The 17601-nt window shown below is 40.9% G+C and overlaps 2 protein-coding genes across 2 annotated transcripts in view; one reads left to right on the top strand and one right to left on the bottom strand.

Moving 5' to 3' along the window:
- Positions 1–17601, bottom strand: part of 5-HT2B (5-hydroxytryptamine receptor 2B) — a 162496-nt gene that overhangs the window by 12458 nt on the left and 132437 nt on the right. Inside the window, exon 5 of the mRNA XM_033484739.2 lies at positions 14232–14568. Coding sequence (XP_033340630.1) covers positions 14232–14568 — 337 coding nt within the window. The remainder of the gene's footprint in view (positions 1–14231; positions 14569–17601) is intronic.
- The window catches only part of Rpn2 (Regulatory particle non-ATPase 2), a 118331-nt gene that overhangs the window by 82750 nt on the left and 17980 nt on the right, over positions 1–17601 (top strand). The gene's annotated exons all lie outside the window — the stretch shown is intronic.

Raw genomic sequence — 17601 nt, 5'->3', positions numbered from 1 at the left:
TCCATTAAATGTTGTCTATCAATTGCATTTCTGAAATAAATTCGAACAAATTAGATATTTCCCTTTCATTTGTCTTTTCCTTTAAGATATGCTTCGAACTCGTGTTTGCTAATCACGCAGTCTCGTTCTTTATACGTTCTTTATACGTACATACCGAACGAAATCAACGTTTATTTCCATGAATTTTCCTGCAAAACTTAAGATTTCCGTATACAAAATATCCATCGCGAACAGAGCTTTCTCGTCATGGGGAACAATAAGCTGTTTCAAGAAAAGAAGTTGCTCGAGACGATCGTCTTAGCGAGCACAACGATAACACAGAAACGCGTCCGTGGCTTCAATGCGAGCACACCTTTTCTTCGGAGAATTTCTTTTCAAAAGGAACATCGAAATCGTAATCAACAGTGCTACAACGTAGTAATGTCTCCATAAACTTCTTTTCTTCTCCGACCTACTTCTCCCCAGAAAATTTCCTTCGTTCGCATCACATCGGAGCCAGTTGCGACAAACGAAATCATTACATAAATTCCAGAAGGCACACCTACGAAAGGGACTTCGTCGAGTTGTTCCTGAAAATAGCGTCGGTTCATCGACACTTTTGCCCTCACTCCCCCCTCCTCCCACCCCCACAAGAATCGTTCGATGATGTATTATACGCGGACGGACAGTACGCTCCTTTTGTCCCGGCGATATTCTTGGCCGTTCGGACCGTTTTGAATTCGAAATTGCTTCGGCGAGGCGGCATCGAGGTTCGTCGACACTCTTTTTTTCCTGGCCCCCGCGGACAGAAGCCGACGGCAGGATGTAATAATAGCCGGCTGATCTCCAATAATGGATAGGACGCGTCAAAAATGGCTGGCACAGCTGCGTCTCTCGCACACGTGCCCGATTTATAGGTAGACCGGCCGACCTCTTTCCCCGGACAGCGTTTCCTGCATTTTTTTCGATCAGCACGATCCATTACGTGCCGCGTACTACCGACCGGTCGGAAAATGCATCGCCATTTCGGTACGGGGCCAACCGAAAAGGCATTTCTCTTTGACAAACATTTCCAACTCTTCCCGGTTGCTTTCGGCCGCGTTTGTGTAGTCTTTTGAAGTGCCGCTCGTGCGAATTCTAGCCTTCGGCGCTTCCCTGGCGGTGCAAAATTGTCGCTTTTTAAACGAAATCGTTAATTAATCTATCGTATACATACACCGTTGCTGCACGAAATCATTTCGTTAATTGTCGGCGGTCTCGACACCGATTTCGATGAGCTTGAAATACGTTGCCGAGAAGGTGATCGTTCCGAACAACTTTTTCCTACATTTCACGCGCAAATACAGTCATACAAGTGACAACATCGACGCGAAAATTGCAGCGCGGATGGAACATTTCGTCGGAAATAATTCTCGAACATGAACGAACGAAAGCTGATTACTGAGCGAGGGTTGAAGAGGGTCGGAAGCACAGAGCGGAGAGACTTCCTAAAAATTCTTCCGTTTCGAGTGTCGACAGTCGAAAGTCGGATCTTCGAGTGGAACAATCGAAATAATTTGTAAGAAACACGAGCTGACCGGGCGAGAAGTCATCGTTGGGGGGCAGTTTGCCACGTCGGGAAGCCATTATACGGAGCGGCGCAGCCGCGTAGCCTGAAAAGTGGATCGCACTTAGGTACCGGCCATTCAAAGTGCGAAACGGGGACCGGTTCACTCTTCGGTGGCCGCACTTAAGTATACCGGTTCTTCCCGGCACTGAAACTCTAATAAAGGAATGCACTTAGCCGGCCTGGGCTGGACGCGCTGCCACAAAGGATCCGCCGCGCCTTCGGTCGCCGGCCCGTCACTTTAACGCCCTTTGAGCCGCACCCCCCGTCACCCCCTCCGGTTACGGAAGAACTTGCCCGAGCCAAGTAATTGTCCTGAAAACGGCTGCGGCTTTTTCTTCGCGACCCGCGAAAGCTCTCTCGCCGAGCTTTCGAAACAATAATGTAATTAACGTGTGCCGGATCAGGACTTTTTCACTTCTTTCCTGGCCCCGTAGACCCTGTTGCACTATACGAGCCAGCAAGTTTTCAAAATGTAGCTTTTGAAAATCTGTTGCTTCGCTCATAACCGTTTCTGGTGTATGTAGATACAGTGGTACAAATATATTAAATGTTAATATAATAGTATTAATATAATACTTAATAGATACTTGTATATTAACTAATAGTCAATTAATTAATATATAATTATATAATATATTAACGTTATTTAAAAGCATTTAAAATATCAATTTAATATGTATTATTTAATATGTATATATTAAATCTTCTTATACACCCTAATTTGTCTGAACAAATTGCTGATTTTATTTATCTATATTTCACTCCGGATTTAATGCATTTATGACAAAATTGGGTGGTTGTGATCTGAAACAGTAGAAAGATAAAAGTAGATAAGAGTAGAAAAAAAAGGATTGAATAATGTCAATGTCTTATCTTCAATCTATTAAAGCGATTAAAAAAAGGAGTGAACTATTTAGTTTCTATTTCTTGCAACTAATGCAGACATCTCTCATTTTGCATACAAATACCGATGATTCAATTTTGTCACTTTCTTTCTATCATAACTATCCTAAAAAAAGAAAACAATATTCATTGTACCCGGCAACTTTATCACAGCCACAGATCAACAGAACATCTCCAAAGAAATGTTTCCAAAGAACAATCCCATCCATTGATTCCCTGAAAAGTTCAATTTCGACGACGTCGAGCCAACCTTTGCACTTCGACAGTTTCACAAATTTCATGAAACCGTCTAATACTTTTATCGGCAATCATAATGGCACAGGGATCCGGGAAACGCAAGAAAATCTTCCGAAGTTCGCTCAGCATGATCTCTCTTTATAGCAAAGAATATAGAAAGCGATTCGACCCGTCCCGATTGTCTCCACTTCTTACTTTCTTCGGCGAAGTAAAGTGCAATCGATCCCCGGCTCTTCTTGGAATTCAATTCAGATTTTATCGTTCTCGTTGGCGAATCGGTCCCTTCCGAACTCCGATCGTCGAACAACCGCCGCGCCGGGCGAAGCGTCCCGAGTCGGTCGCGGTTGAGCCGATTATTCGCTGCTCGTTATCGCGACATCGTGTCCGAGCTCGAAATACTCGAACGCATTTACGAAATCAGAATTCCGATTCTTCCGGGTACGGAAGATTGAAGGATCGAGCGACTGAATCGGAGCTGACACCCAATCTTGCACCCTTGGTCGGGAAAAGGCTTTCCTGATTGCCACGAGATCGAGAGTCGTCGTCGTCCCTTTCTCTTATCTATCCAATGAATAGAGCGTGGATCCTCGGAACATTTTTGTCAATAAATATTGTTAAGCGTTCGCAAACGTTTCAGTTTTTGTACGCATGCATTAAGCATTAATTCTCGAAGCACGAAATACTTTCTCGTGTCAAATCATCGAACAGTCCCGAATACCTCGAAAATTAAATAACCAATAAATAGTATTAATAATGATAAATAAATTTAAAAATTATAATATTCGAAGGGATTGTCAACGAGTTGGAATTTATTGTTCATTTATAAATATTATTAAGCGTTCGCAAACGTTTCAGTTTTTATACGCATGCATTAAACGGTAATTCTCGAAGCACGGAACACTTTCTCGTGTCAAATCATCGAACAGTCCCGAATACCTCGAAAATTAAATAACCAATAAATAGTATTAATAATGATAAATAAATTTAAAAATTATAATATTCGAAGGGATTGTCAACGAGATGGAATTTATTGTTCATTTATAAATATTATTAAGCGTTCGCAAACGTTTCAGTTTTTATACGCATGCATTAAACAGTAATTCTTGAAGCACGGAACACTTTCTCGCGTCAAATCATCGAACAGTCCCGAATACCTTGAAGATTAAATAACCAATAAATAGTATTAATAATGATAAATAAATTTAAAAATGATAATATTCGAATTTTATTGTTCATTTATTGCTCGAGAGAATTGCCGGTCGTTTGACGGGGCACGCGCGATGCCAACAACCGCGTCGACGAAGAATTAAGCCCCGAAGTGTTTCTAGGCACTTCCGTGAGCTGGGAAAGCCTGAGACCGGCTTGGGAAGGTGTCTGGAAGCGTAAGTGGCTTTAAAGACACTAGACGTCGGCGAAGATGTTATAAAATGTCGTTCCGAGACGGGTCGAGGGTTTGAGCGGCCTTCTCCTCGTGGAGATTGGCTATTTGTTATGCTCGCAGGGAGAAGTAGAAACGATATAAACGTGAAATTCATTCCGGCGCCGTTTCACGGGTCGAGGCGACACTGCCACACTAATTAACCCGGCCTCGATGTCGGCGTGATTGGGGTTGACGTACTCAGCAATTTTTAAATTATCGAGCTGCTTCAATACTATACGCACCGTCGGCGGCCAAATCACCCGTTTCACACTTTTTATTTTAAAATTGTTGAAATCATTGAAGCTGCTTCCATTGGAAATTGTTGAACATATTTTTTTATTCGGGTTCACACTCTGTCGTAAAAATTGTGAAAAATTTTAACGAATTCGATCTTATAACTTTTCATTTTTATAACTTTTTGTTGATCAGTTGTTCAGTTGTTCTGTTGTTCAGTCATCGATTGATAAATAAACTACATAATTGTAAACATTAATTCTTGGAAAGATCGATAGAGGATTAGCGTACAATTAAATATACAACCTGATTACTATAAAATCAGCTTATTCGTTCAATATACATTGTCATGTGTGTTGACGTTAAATAGCGTTTGTTATAATGTTGATGTATAATTTTATTCCGTTATAATTCTATAATAAAGAAATTTCTTTTAATTATTAAAATATAATAAAGAAATTTCTTTTAATTATTAAAATATAATAAAGAAATTTCTTTTAATTATTAAAATATAATAAAGAAATTTCTTTTAATTATTAAAATATAATAAAGAAATTTCTTTTAATTATTAAAATATATAATAACAAAGAAATTTCTTTTCTTCTGAAAGAAGTTGATTTAAGATTGACGATTTAGACTCTTGTGACTCGTAGGAGTTTTACGGTACACGTTTCTATGAGAATCCTTTCGTTTGGTTTCCTTTGCTCGAAGGGATAGCTTCTGATTTAAGAACGAGGGGTTTCTTCTGACAAGTTTGCCGCTTCATCGCTTTGACATCACGGAGCATAGTCCAGCGGTTGTAATTAAAGATCTCAAAGAAGTAGGCCGGCGTCCGAATTCGTCGCTGCTTCAAATCTATTTCCCATTCGGCCGGGTTTCTCGGTCTTACATTTGATTACTGTTTTCCTTTGTAGGACGTTCGAATGAGACTGTTCTTTGCGCGATCCGCGATTAATTTGCAGGCTCAGGATCCACGAGAGTTTTGTCGACCGTTGCCGGCGAAGATGAATAAAACCGCAGCTACGTTTCGAATTAATCCGAGAAACAGTGATTTATCGTGTCGTGTCATTAATATTCATTCAATTCACGGTGTCGAAGCAGCTTACCGTGCCGCGGCAGTCGCGGGATTCAATTTAATAATAAACTAACCCGGACTGGCAACCAGAATTATTTGGAGAACAAAGACTGGCAGCGGGATAAATAATTAATATGTCTCGTGATAAATATCGAGTTACTTCCTGCCAAATAGAATGCTAACTGTCGGTCCTGCAACTTGAAATAACAGTTATGCTACTTTTAATTAGGAAATAAACGTACAATCCGGTACTTTTAATTGGTCAATAAACGTACAAATTTGTATTTTTAATTGGTCAATAAACGTACAAATTTGTATTTTTAATTAGCAAATAAATGCAACAAACAGTGGATTTTGAACAAGTAGAAACAAAGATATCGTGTTCAAGGGAGTGAGAATAAATAATTTTTCACAAAAGTAGAGAACAAATGATCATAAATAAATATAGTAAAATATGAAACTGTTAAGCGATATATGGAAAACGTGTAAACAATTGTTGGTCACCGTTTAAAATTTCTAATTGAATCTCTGTTAGAAATATACTGAAATTTGTATTTCTATAAAAATATTTTATAATTCAAATTTATAACGAAAACTCGTAACAATTAAATTGTACATTAAAAATTTATTATAATCCACTTCATCCCCATGAGAAAGAAATTAATGGCAACAGCACTTTCTTTGAAATTATTAGAACATTTTAGTTTCGATAGATGAATTCCACACGAAATTGATTGGAATTCGACGAATTTGAGAATTCCAGTCGGAAGATCTCTGCAACGACGATCAAACAAATTAAAGAATGTTCAGCTGTTCAAGCAGAAATGATGCGCAAGAAAACATTTTAATTAATCCGGGGCATCTTTCTTCTGCTTCCTGCCCGCGTCAGTTGAATTTTGCACCACGTCGAGCGATCGGGCAAAGAATTTAGCGAAAGCGCTTCGCAAACGAGCTCGAGATTTTCGAAAGGCTCTTGAGAGCGACGACGACGCGAAGCTTCTCGAAGGAGGCTACTTTCACTCACCCCTTTCCCACCCTGTTTCCTCGCATAAGCTGCACTTATTGGCTGCAAGGTCTTCCCGATGCACCGATAATCGAGGAAAGATTAAAGAATAACACTCCCACCACCGATACTATTCAAATCATTCTTCTTTTACGATAAAGACAATTAATTTTTGTGTTCACGTTCGAGTTTTGTTTAGCATTCGTGGTCTTGCGATATTAATGCCGTGTCTACTAATTAACTTTTCTTCGCTATGCTTAGAACGTTGTCGATTCTAACAATTTTTTAAGGAAAAGTTATCATTTATATTTATCGTGTACCTACGTTTGCTGTACCCAATTCGAATTAACGATAACGTCGCACAATTTTCCATTCCACCGATATTCATTTGGGAAATTTCCTTCGAAGATTACGATGAGCAAAGCCTTTTATTTCTCGGCAATTTATTCGCGTTATCGTGCCGCGGATTCGGGCGCCCGAAAAATTAGGTCGTGTATCGGAGTTATAATACGGAGGCACAATGGCCCGGACTCGTTCGGAATCGGCCAGCACCGGAAGTATATCTCGGGCAGCCCTAATTAGCAACACGAGCCACCGGCAATTTTTTTTTCCCCTCTATATTGGGTCGTACGATAACGAAACCTCCCTATGGGAGCAGGGAGCGCACGAAATATCGAAAACGGCCGCCAAGGGAAACGGTGTTGGCTAGCGTGGAAATTATTTCGACGTTTTAAATCGACGTATAATTGACACGGACGGCTCGGCGGATGCCTAAAATACCGGTTTTTTCATTCCGCCGGCGAAAAAGTATCGCGTATGTTCCGATGTTGCGGAACGTTTCGCAATTCCCGCGCGATATTCCCGCCATTTCGGGAACGGATTTTTTTCGCGAGACGTTTGCAAAAAAGAAATCGGCGACAATTCGGTACGCGTCGTTCACGTATGCCGAGAGTCTTCGGATGCGAACGATAAAATCGAATTGTCCACGGAATTTCATTCCTTCGATATTATTTTTAACTTATTGACCCAACTTCGCTATCGTACGACCTGATATGAAAAAAATTGCCAGCGGCCGGTCGTGTTGGTCGACCATAAACACGTGGATTTGCATAAACGTTCGCGGTACACCGAGTTTGTTTTTCGCAGCCTCGGCAGGATCGTTTCCTTTTTTCTTTTTTCATCTCTTTTTTTTACGTTGCCCCGCCTCTCTAATCCGATACAATAAGAATAATGGACGAAGCCCAAAATGATCTTCCGCGCGATCATCGAAAACATAATATTCGACGCGCGATTCTCATCGGTTCGGCATTCAATTAAGAGATGACGATACGGACTCCCATAAAAACTGTTAATTCCCCAAGGGACTGCGACGGTGTTTCGGACCAAATCGATCGCCGACAAATTCCTGCGCCAGTTTTTCAGCTCGACCCGGCTGGTGTTCGATCGCGATCCACTGGCGACCCAACTAAATTTCTCGTTTAGCACGTTGACGGGCCCGCGCGTCGAACAGTAACGAATAGCCAATCTCCGTGGCGGGAATAACGTCCCATCTGCGCCACGAATTCCCGACTCCTCGATGGAAGACCACTTACGTGTCATCGAGGCTAGATCAGGAGATGACGACGGCCGGCGTTCGACACCGCCGAACCCGAATTGGAACGGAAGCCGTGGAACTGGTGTAACGATCTAGGACGATGCCTCTTCCGGGGGAACGTTGTCCAAAGATTGAACAAGCTTGTCCCTATCCTTAGATTGCGGTCGCGGCTTCGAACTCTGGCTAGGACTCGGCTTTTCATTGATATAAAACGGCGCGTACGCGACGAGCCACGATCGTCTTTTAACACGTTCCGTGCCACGTGTACCATAAATGGTACACGTTAAACTTGACCATCAGGCCATGGTACACGCGGACATATTTATTTAAAGCGCTGAAGACATACATTTTGTGACAAATTTGATTGTATAAAATATATTTCCACCAAAAGGATGAGAGGCATTGTAAAAAATGCTGTATAGAACAAAGCACATAAATTTGTTTAATCGTTATATACACAATAACTATTCATTACAATGTTTGACTTTTTTAAAGCAAGAGCTGCATAAAAACGGTTGATTCGGGCAATCACTACTTATCTACTGATGATATAATGAAATATTATGTGATAATGTATCAATCTTTAGTCAAAACATCAAATGGCCTGAACGACAAGTTAGGCAAAAATGGCTTGGCACGAAACGTGTTAACACTAAACCTACCAAGCGGTAATACTAACTGGCACGTACTGCTTCATAAAAGTGAGAAGACCGAATTTATTTGGAGTTTGTAAAGTTTCTATTATAAAACTTGCTTCAATAATATAACTTATTCAAGCGTTTTCCACGAAAGAGTCTCGAACTTTGCAGAATTGCAAAATAAGAAAGCGGTCGCTGTGACCGCGGTAGGTTTAGTGTTAATCACTTGTCTTTTGATCAGCTGTCGGTCGGACGAGATTCGCACCTGGAGTGCTCGATTAGCGAATAGCGTAAGCGTGTAAATAAGGATAGAAACATGCTAGTATCACGTTACGTAAAATCGCGTGAAATTATGCGACATTCGAAGAGGATGAGTCTGTTTGTTTCTATTATTTCAAATATGTTGGAAACGGATCGGGTTAACGTCGCTCACGTGTTGACCAAAGTTTTCGACAAATTATTCTTCTTAAAACATTCGAATTATGTAACTTAAAACATCGAAACTGACATACTTCGATGACATCGGATCATTCTGAGGATAAAATATTATATGTAGGTTGATTCGTCTTCGTTCTTGAAATATGGATGGAAATACTTATTTATTCATTTATTAATTTTGTTATTTATTTCCGTACACGGAAAATCCAGAAATAACGGGCAGAAAATATTGATAATTTCTCGAAACTATGTGTTTCTCTTGTATTGGTAAGAGAGAAACGTTGACGACAATGCTGCAAAGACAACAGTACTCTTGCAAATCTTCTCCATTATTATCTATCGATTTATCATTTTTTAATTCGTAATTTTAATGCGTCTACATCGTAATTTGTAATGTTACTTCGATTACATTGTGATTTGTAGTTGATGTAACTTAATTACTCAGCATTTTGTAATTGTACTACGAATTACATCGTAATTGAATTGGACGAAGATTTGAATTACGAATTATTAATTCGAATTCATAATTAAAAATCTCTTCAGTAATTCGATTGCAATTCTGCACAACTCTGATCCGATGGAACTACGAAGTCGATTCTCTCGAAAACGAAGTTTCGCGCAACGAATTTCCATTCTACGTTTCACGGATGCACATCGAACCACTTTTCCTCGACACGTATCACGATTTTCGGGCACGCCCCATATAAAACCAACGCAACGCAACGTCTCAGCGTTAGAAGAAAGCGCGAAGAATTCCGCGCGAGACAGCCGCGGGGAATCGCGACTTTCGGAATCCGTGGAATCCGGAATTCCACGTTCCTCGATTCCGCCAGCGTAATTTCGCCTGTCCCCTTGAACCGTTTCCATCTTCCATGAGAATAAGTGCAAATGGGAATCTAGACGAAGTAACGAGGCAAAAATGAAGACAGGAGATCTATGGCGGAGATTCGGGCTGCTTGGCATACCGGGAACCGTCCGATTTTTAAAGGAAATCCTCCGATTAATGGATCTGCCTAATTAATGCAGATTGAGCTAACTCTTAACAACCGCGGAACCTTAAATCGAACATTATTTTTTGGATTGTGCAGTTCAGATATGCTAACGAGACTAGGATTGTGCGACGTTTGTGCGAGCTCGGAACATCTTTGTCAATTTAGAACAATAGAATATTTATTTTTCTACAGCGTCGTAGGTTTGAAAAATTTTGAACGAATTTTTTACTTTAGTCAGTGTAATGTACAGTTGGACAAAATTGAAAGCAATAAACGATACAACGCGAAATGAGTATACAGTAAATTCTCCCCAATTTTTCTTTAGCTTCTAAACAAAAATGGACAGTTTTGGAAGAGGAGATACGATTTATTCGAGCCTTGCACCTCGTTTTTATAATCGTTGACAATCGGCAAATATAAAAATGTGCCGCGAGGCTCGAATAATCGCATCCCCTATTCCCGAATTATCCATTTTGCCTAGAAACTGAAGGAAAATTAGGGAGAATTTACCCTAACACAGTGCTGTCGCATAATTATAGACTCAAAGTAACAACTTTTACGCTTTTCGTAATAATTATACGAAAACTTAACAAATCTCAGCGAAGCAAGCATTCGTTCGATGATTTTTCCAGGTTTTGACGATAAGCGCAACCCCCTCGCAGACTCTCGAGCGAAAACGAACCGTCGCGTCGGCGAACGTAGCGCGACAAGTGCATGAAACGGCGGAGCATAATGCCCGCAGGCCTCGATGCATCAATCGTCGATGACTCATAAATAATTCCAATTTCCGTGCGGCGAATAGCCGTCGAACTATCGGGCCGTCACGCGTACAGGCCGATTTTTACGACGCGCAGATAAAACCTTAATCAACATGGCGGAAGTAGCGTCCCAATTTCGATGCCGGGACATCCCGTCGGAAGTTGTCAGCCCCGACTCGCGAATGTTTCGCGGGCCAGCCAATAAAACAGGTTTCGATCCGAGATATCGGCGCTCCGAAGCCAATTTTCAGCCGGCACGTGACGCCACGCCGATGGCCGGGGGGCCGCGGGGGGCAGGCGGAGAACGGGGAATATTCTACGAACGTCATAAATCTGTCGTGACACGAGACTCCTTCCTCGCGGCGTATACTCCGAAGGGACATCCGGGTAGCGATGGGTACTTCGGCAGGCGTTCGTTGCGTGTTTTTGAGCGAAAGGATCTCACGGCGGAAAAATGCAACCCCCGGGCGAAACGTATTCGAGCGAGCTGATCAAGCGATTTTTCGCCTGGAATTATTTGTAACGTGCTGCGGTTGCAGAAAGCTGCGAGCACTTAATTGCATGAAACCGCGGAACACTTCGTTCCATGAAATTGCAAACATTTAATTACGTGAAACCAGTCTTTTATAAATGGGCTGTGGATCTTCTTCGCGCGAAATAAAAATTCTTTTTATTGTGATTAAATCGTTCGAAGCAAAAGTTTAAACACGTAAAAATAATGCTCGCGATAACGTGTGAAAATGTGAAAACGCGAATTTGTATATTTTCTCGTAGCTGGTGGGTTTAAAAAGCTTCTCATTCTCCCTCGTAGTCATAAAGCTAAGTGCACCCTTGAATATAGCATCATAGTTTGTCAAGTTTACTATTGGTTTTTATGGATATTGCAACCTTGACGCGCGGTAGAGTGTTCTTAGAGTTCCGGGCTTCTCTCAAACGAAATGTTAAACAATTTATTCGTAGATTGATACATTTTGTTAATACAATCACAGAGCGAGTTACTAATCTTCTGAAAAATAGCTACGAATCGTAAAATCTCGAAAGAAATATTCTCTGATAATTAATGGGGCGCCGAGATTGATATAATTACTATGTAATTTCGAAACTGAACTTATTGTTGTTGCAGTCAAATATTCAATCTCTCAAAATCGTATATAGCGCAAAATTATTATAATATTATTGTTATTATTGTTATTATGTCGAATTTTGAAATTGAAAAGGCATTTTGCCCGTCGATGCTAAACAATTAATTAAATAAGAACACATTTCCGACCGGTACAAAACGCGCAGCTCCAGTTCGCGAAATGCTGTTGCGATACGAGTCCCATTGCTATCTCGAGCGCGTCCGCAAATCGCGACAGAGTCAGAAATATCACCTCGGTGGATGTAATCTCGTGTGACAGGTGTTTCTCGCGCGAAGCAGGGATCGACATGCGATCCCTGATCCCGTCGGTTGGATTTCTTTCACGACTGCCGCCGTCCTATATTTTATTTTTCAGCCCGTAACCCCCGTGTTTCCGTTGAAATGGAACATCGCCGTCCTTTCCGTATTCTCCTCGGGAGTTGGTGCCGGTCTATTGAAACGTCGCGGCAAGCTCGCGCGGGTCCCGGCTCCTCTCGATCCCGATCGCCGACCGGAATCCGATCCACTGGATCGAGAGGAGTGTCTTTATCCCGAAGTGAAAGCGAATCGCGGAACGAATCGTTGTTTCCCGAGGAACGGGCTCGAACGCCGGCTGCATAAAACAGAAGTTTCTTCAATAAGCATGCCGCGCTTCCCGCCGGAAACTTTCTTCCCGAACTTCCGACATTTTTCATACATAAATGTCCGCTCCGAGATCGCATGAAATCGGGCTGCGCGCGGGGAACATTTCTGTCGGCATGAATTCCATACTCTTTGGGAACACGCGTATTTTCGACCGGTGTTTGCGCACCGTGTGATAAAGGTCGAAATAAATTTCTGCCGGGCGATTCTCGCTCTTCTGATTTTTCGGAACTACACTTTGAGTCGTTTCAAATGGAACTCTGCGCGATCTGTTTTGCACTTTGATCGACCCTAGAACGATCTCATCAAATTTTTAATTTGTCTACGAACGTGCACGTAAATACTAAAACATGCTGCACTTTTTGAAGAAACTTTTTTTGTGTCGAATTTTTGGTTCGTCTTTTTTACATTTTAGAAATAATGATCAATATTTTTATTGTAAGGTCCTTATTTTGGGTCGCCACAACCCCGTTACCTACACTGGAAAATAGAAGGGGTTCGTTCCGTGGTTAATTTCATTTTTAATCGACAATTTAGTGCCCCACAGTTTTCAAGATAATTGTAAATTCGTTTGTTTCGTTCAATGTCTTGCATTTAACCGTTACGAAAGGTCAGACGATTAAGATTTCTTTTTATCACATTCTTTATTTTCGAGAATTATGCAGGTAACACAAGTAGCAGTCATATCTTTTGGGCAGATATGTTTGTAATTAAAAAATCCAATTGTTTCAGTTGTTACCTTATATTCGGAGCTGTTAGAGTGAATGTTATGAATAAACTGCGGATTTTACGCATTTGTGACAAAAATAATTAGATGCAATTTCATACAATAGAAAGCGATTGCAAGAATTAAACAATATGAATATATCATTTCTGAACTAATAAAATTATTTAAAAGAGAAAGACATTCTCGAGTGACTTTTGTCTTTCACATCAGTGGCAGAACATTTTTATTTAGCATACAAATCCGCAGTTTGGTTCTAAACATTGCTGTTATTTCAGTAAAATATTTCAGCTGATTTCGAACATATTATAAAGATCCTTTTTTATGCATGATATCCGTCACGTTTGCTTCAGGCCCCCTACCTAATATTCTTCAATTCACTGTTCGCCTACTCTCGTCTATTCTACTTTGAAAATAGACTTTTAATCAAATTCTAGACAAGAATAATAACTCTGTTAAAAGACCCGCTTCGCTGCAACGCTATACAACGATATAAGAATAAACTTTCTCGCAATGCACAGAAAGTTTAAACTTATTAGAAGATGTTTCTTCTTATCACAGATCATCTTCTTCCGATTCCCATCAACTCGTTCTTCATTTCGGTGGTACAGCGCCAGGAATACAAACACTAAATAATTTCCCGAATGTTATCCTCCGATCAGCTTCAATCGGAAGAAAGCCGCGAACTCGTCTCACCAGACAAATCGACAACGTATCGAAAATTGCTCGAAACATGGCCACTATTGGCAGACACCCAGTTTTCTAAGAAACAATCAAGCCGAGGTGGATCGTCGCGCCTCCTCGGCAGAAGTTCCCGCATCCGGGAATCATTCGATTACCACACAATCATGGCTGAAACCCTTACCCGTGGCGGTAGCTGCACCGGTGCAACTGATGCTGCTGCTGATGATGCTGCACGGAGTGCTGGGGGGTGGACCTTGGGGTTCCGAGAGGCGTGGGGCTCCCGGGACTCCCGATGCCCTCGAGACCTCTCGACAGCTTCAGCATCTCGGCGCCGAAAGCGTGAAGAGCGGACATCGCCGACGGCGGCAGCTCGCTTTCCGGTAGCCAAAGTTCGTGCGAGTCTAAGGTCGTCAGTTCCGTGTCGGTGGACGTGCCCGAGGTGTGCTGCGGGGTGCCGCCGCTGCCCCCCGACCCTTTGTTCAGCAGAAATCGCTTCCAAGTGCCTTTTCTATCGAGACCTATAAACACCCGCCAACAATTAGATTTCTCCGCGAAACGATTACCGCGGGAAGTTCGTTCCGTTTCGGGTCACCGAATGATCCCGCTTTCGAACGATCTCATCGAAACACGTATGGATAACTTGTTTCACTTCGTCCAAAACGGTGCGAAATGTATGATCAAGCTGATACAATGATGTATGTGGATTGAATCGGTGACCAAAAATAATGGTTGTGTCGAAAAATCGATAGGGAAAAAATCGTTGATAGGTAATTGATTTTTTTTTTTTGGTGCACAAACGGTAGTCATCGTTCAATTTTAAAGAACGCAACGATTAGGATAGAGTAACCGTTATCGACCATTTTAGATTGATTAGGGACAATCTGTGTCGACAAGTAACGCTTTGTTTTCTTAGTAGTATAGTAAAAGCACGTCTAAAATTGATATACAAAATAATCGAAGTAAACTAAAAATGATAACTGGATGAAGAAACCGGATGAAGAATATTCATGTTTACGTTGAACGTTTTTAAATATTTTTATCAGACCATGAGTTTACATACTAATTCACTGTTTGCTAATGATAATAATAACTGATGACAGTCAGAGGTAAGATATAGTGATTTAACCAAGAGAGTACATTATTTGTAGCTGAGTAAAAAATATCAAATCTGGTTAATGCATTTTGGCCAAGTCTCAAACAGAAATTTACGGAAATAACCGTGCAGATTTGCTAAGAATCTGTAATCCCGAAATTAAGAAAGGAACATAAGTTAAGAATTCAAATTATTCGAGTGCGTCATATTCCTTTTCCAAGCACAGCGCTCGAACTCGATAAAAATAGGATTAACATTTTTCCAGGGCATCCTAAAGTACACGAGCTTCTGTATTCACAGTGCTCGCAACTTCTTTAGAGTATCGCGAAAAAATATGACCGCCGCAACTATAATTATTAAGCAGATGCCGAGCGAAGAAGCTCGCAGCAGCTTCGCGGCGAGTTGATACACGTGGGAAAGAGATCGCGGACTGTTTCATTTCGGGATTCAACGGGTTTCCGCGCTGATTGCATTTGAAATGGCGGGAGAGCAACGGAGCTCATCAGCTTTATTTCCCCGGGCTGTTTATATAAATTCAGCTACTTCGTTTCTTTCCGCGCACTTTGCCCGGGATCACCTGACGCGGACACCTGTCCCGACACTCCTGACTTTCGCAGCAGATTCCACTCCCGATAGTCGTTCCCAGGAAATAATAACCGTTTGCCTCGAACAATGTGTTCTCGATTGAACTTGCAGGAAACGATAAAGCCGTTTGTTTTTAAGAAATATCCTCGACTCCCTTGCCTTGTCGTTTTTCTGCAGCTATCGTGATCGAAACTTCGTCGTCGTTCAGAATTTCCTGAAAACGAAATTAACGGAAAGAAAAAGGAAAATACTTTTATACGATAATATCTTTTATATAATAAAATCTTTTATGTATTTTATCTGTAATTCACATTTCGTTGCAAAGGATAGATAAATTTTGTAATCGATAAGTTTAAATGAATTGTAATATTTGTACTAATATTTTACAGAAAGGAGAAGATTATTAATTACAAGTATTCTTTTCTAATTCTCTTCTAAAATACTTTAGCTCGTAAGATTTACAATTATTAGGAGCAACCATAACTAACATCTTTTCTCGATGCTTGCACAAAATTTGATTTGATTGAAACATTCGGTACAGACTAATTTTACGACGAGCAAATCAATTGACAGTAAAAATGAATATCTTTATCTGCAATAATAAATCATGTCTAAAATGGCAATAATTATTCAATCGCATTCAATGTGAAAACAATGAAAATATGCCAACGACCGAAGCAAAAATAATTCTTCGATATCAATTTTTAAGGCAGAAACGACGATAAATAATTACTTTGACATATTCTACGCGAGACCGGATTCGAATATTTCGTTGAATTCGAGTAGCCGTCGCTTTGATGTCGTCTTTGACGCTCTCGTATAATTGTTGACAATTTCGGGCGATGTTCTCTCGCGATCTTAAATTTTTTTTTCTCGGAGATAAAGAGAACAAGGGGTATAAAATCGTGCTCGCAGTTACGAGCTGATTTATGACTGCGGTAGTGCACGCCCCACCGCGGCCCCATCCCCCATTGATTAATTTCGTCAAACGGTCGCGCACCGAAACCGGTCCTTTTTAACATACCGTGCCACGACCGGCGCGGTGGCTTCCTTGTAATTTGCATGCGGCTGTCGTGCCGGGACGACGCCATCGCGAAATTTCTTGTCATTGCCGGCGAATGGGCGTCGCTGGCTCGCCAAAGGGATAGATAAGGGACCGAGCGACCAATGAACAAGAAAAATGTCACCGGAAGCGATGGATCGTTGGGGACCGGTCGCTTTTTAATCCCACGCGGTCCAAGATTGAAAACGATTGGTCCTTCGAGGCGGAAGACAAACGAGCCGGCCATTTTTATTCGATAATTGAATCAATATTGCGTTCGACGCGCGGCTGCTTCGATCATTTTTTAACATGAATGCTATTCCGTTTCTTCGAGTCTTTTCAATATAATACTTCTATTAATCTTCATCTTTTAACAAAACAATGATAACTAGACCGCAAATTTGTGTGCAGAATAAAAATTGTCTACATCAAGAAGTAGAAATGACATTCATTCTTCTTTTAATAAGTTCTTTAGATCGAAAATAATGTAATGATATTTTCGAATTCTTTTAATCTCTCTATTATTTTATATTGAAACTGCTCAATCTTGCCTTACATGCATAAAATCCGCAGTCTAAGGACAACAAATGGAAATTGTTTATTTAATAATCTATGCATTTCATTTTTAGTAAATTCGTGGAGTGTTTATTCTTTGCCGATTTAAAAGCGGCTTTTATATTATATGTTATAATTAAGGGTCCAAATCGAATGCAATTTTTAAAAGAAATTTTAAGACACATTTATAAGAACTGTCTAAAATCTTATATCGTTTAATAAACGTTTGTTGCTAGTGACGATCACGCTGTAGTTTCGTAGCACTGCGCGGCATGC

Source organism: Megalopta genalis, chromosome 12 (genome assembly GCF_051020955.1).
Source record: "Megalopta genalis isolate 19385.01 chromosome 12, iyMegGena1_principal, whole genome shotgun sequence".
NCBI classification, from domain to species: Eukaryota; Metazoa; Arthropoda; class Insecta; order Hymenoptera; family Halictidae; genus Megalopta; species Megalopta genalis.
The sequence above is the reverse complement of the archived record's forward strand: the minus strand, read 5'-3'. Positions and strand labels throughout refer to the sequence as shown.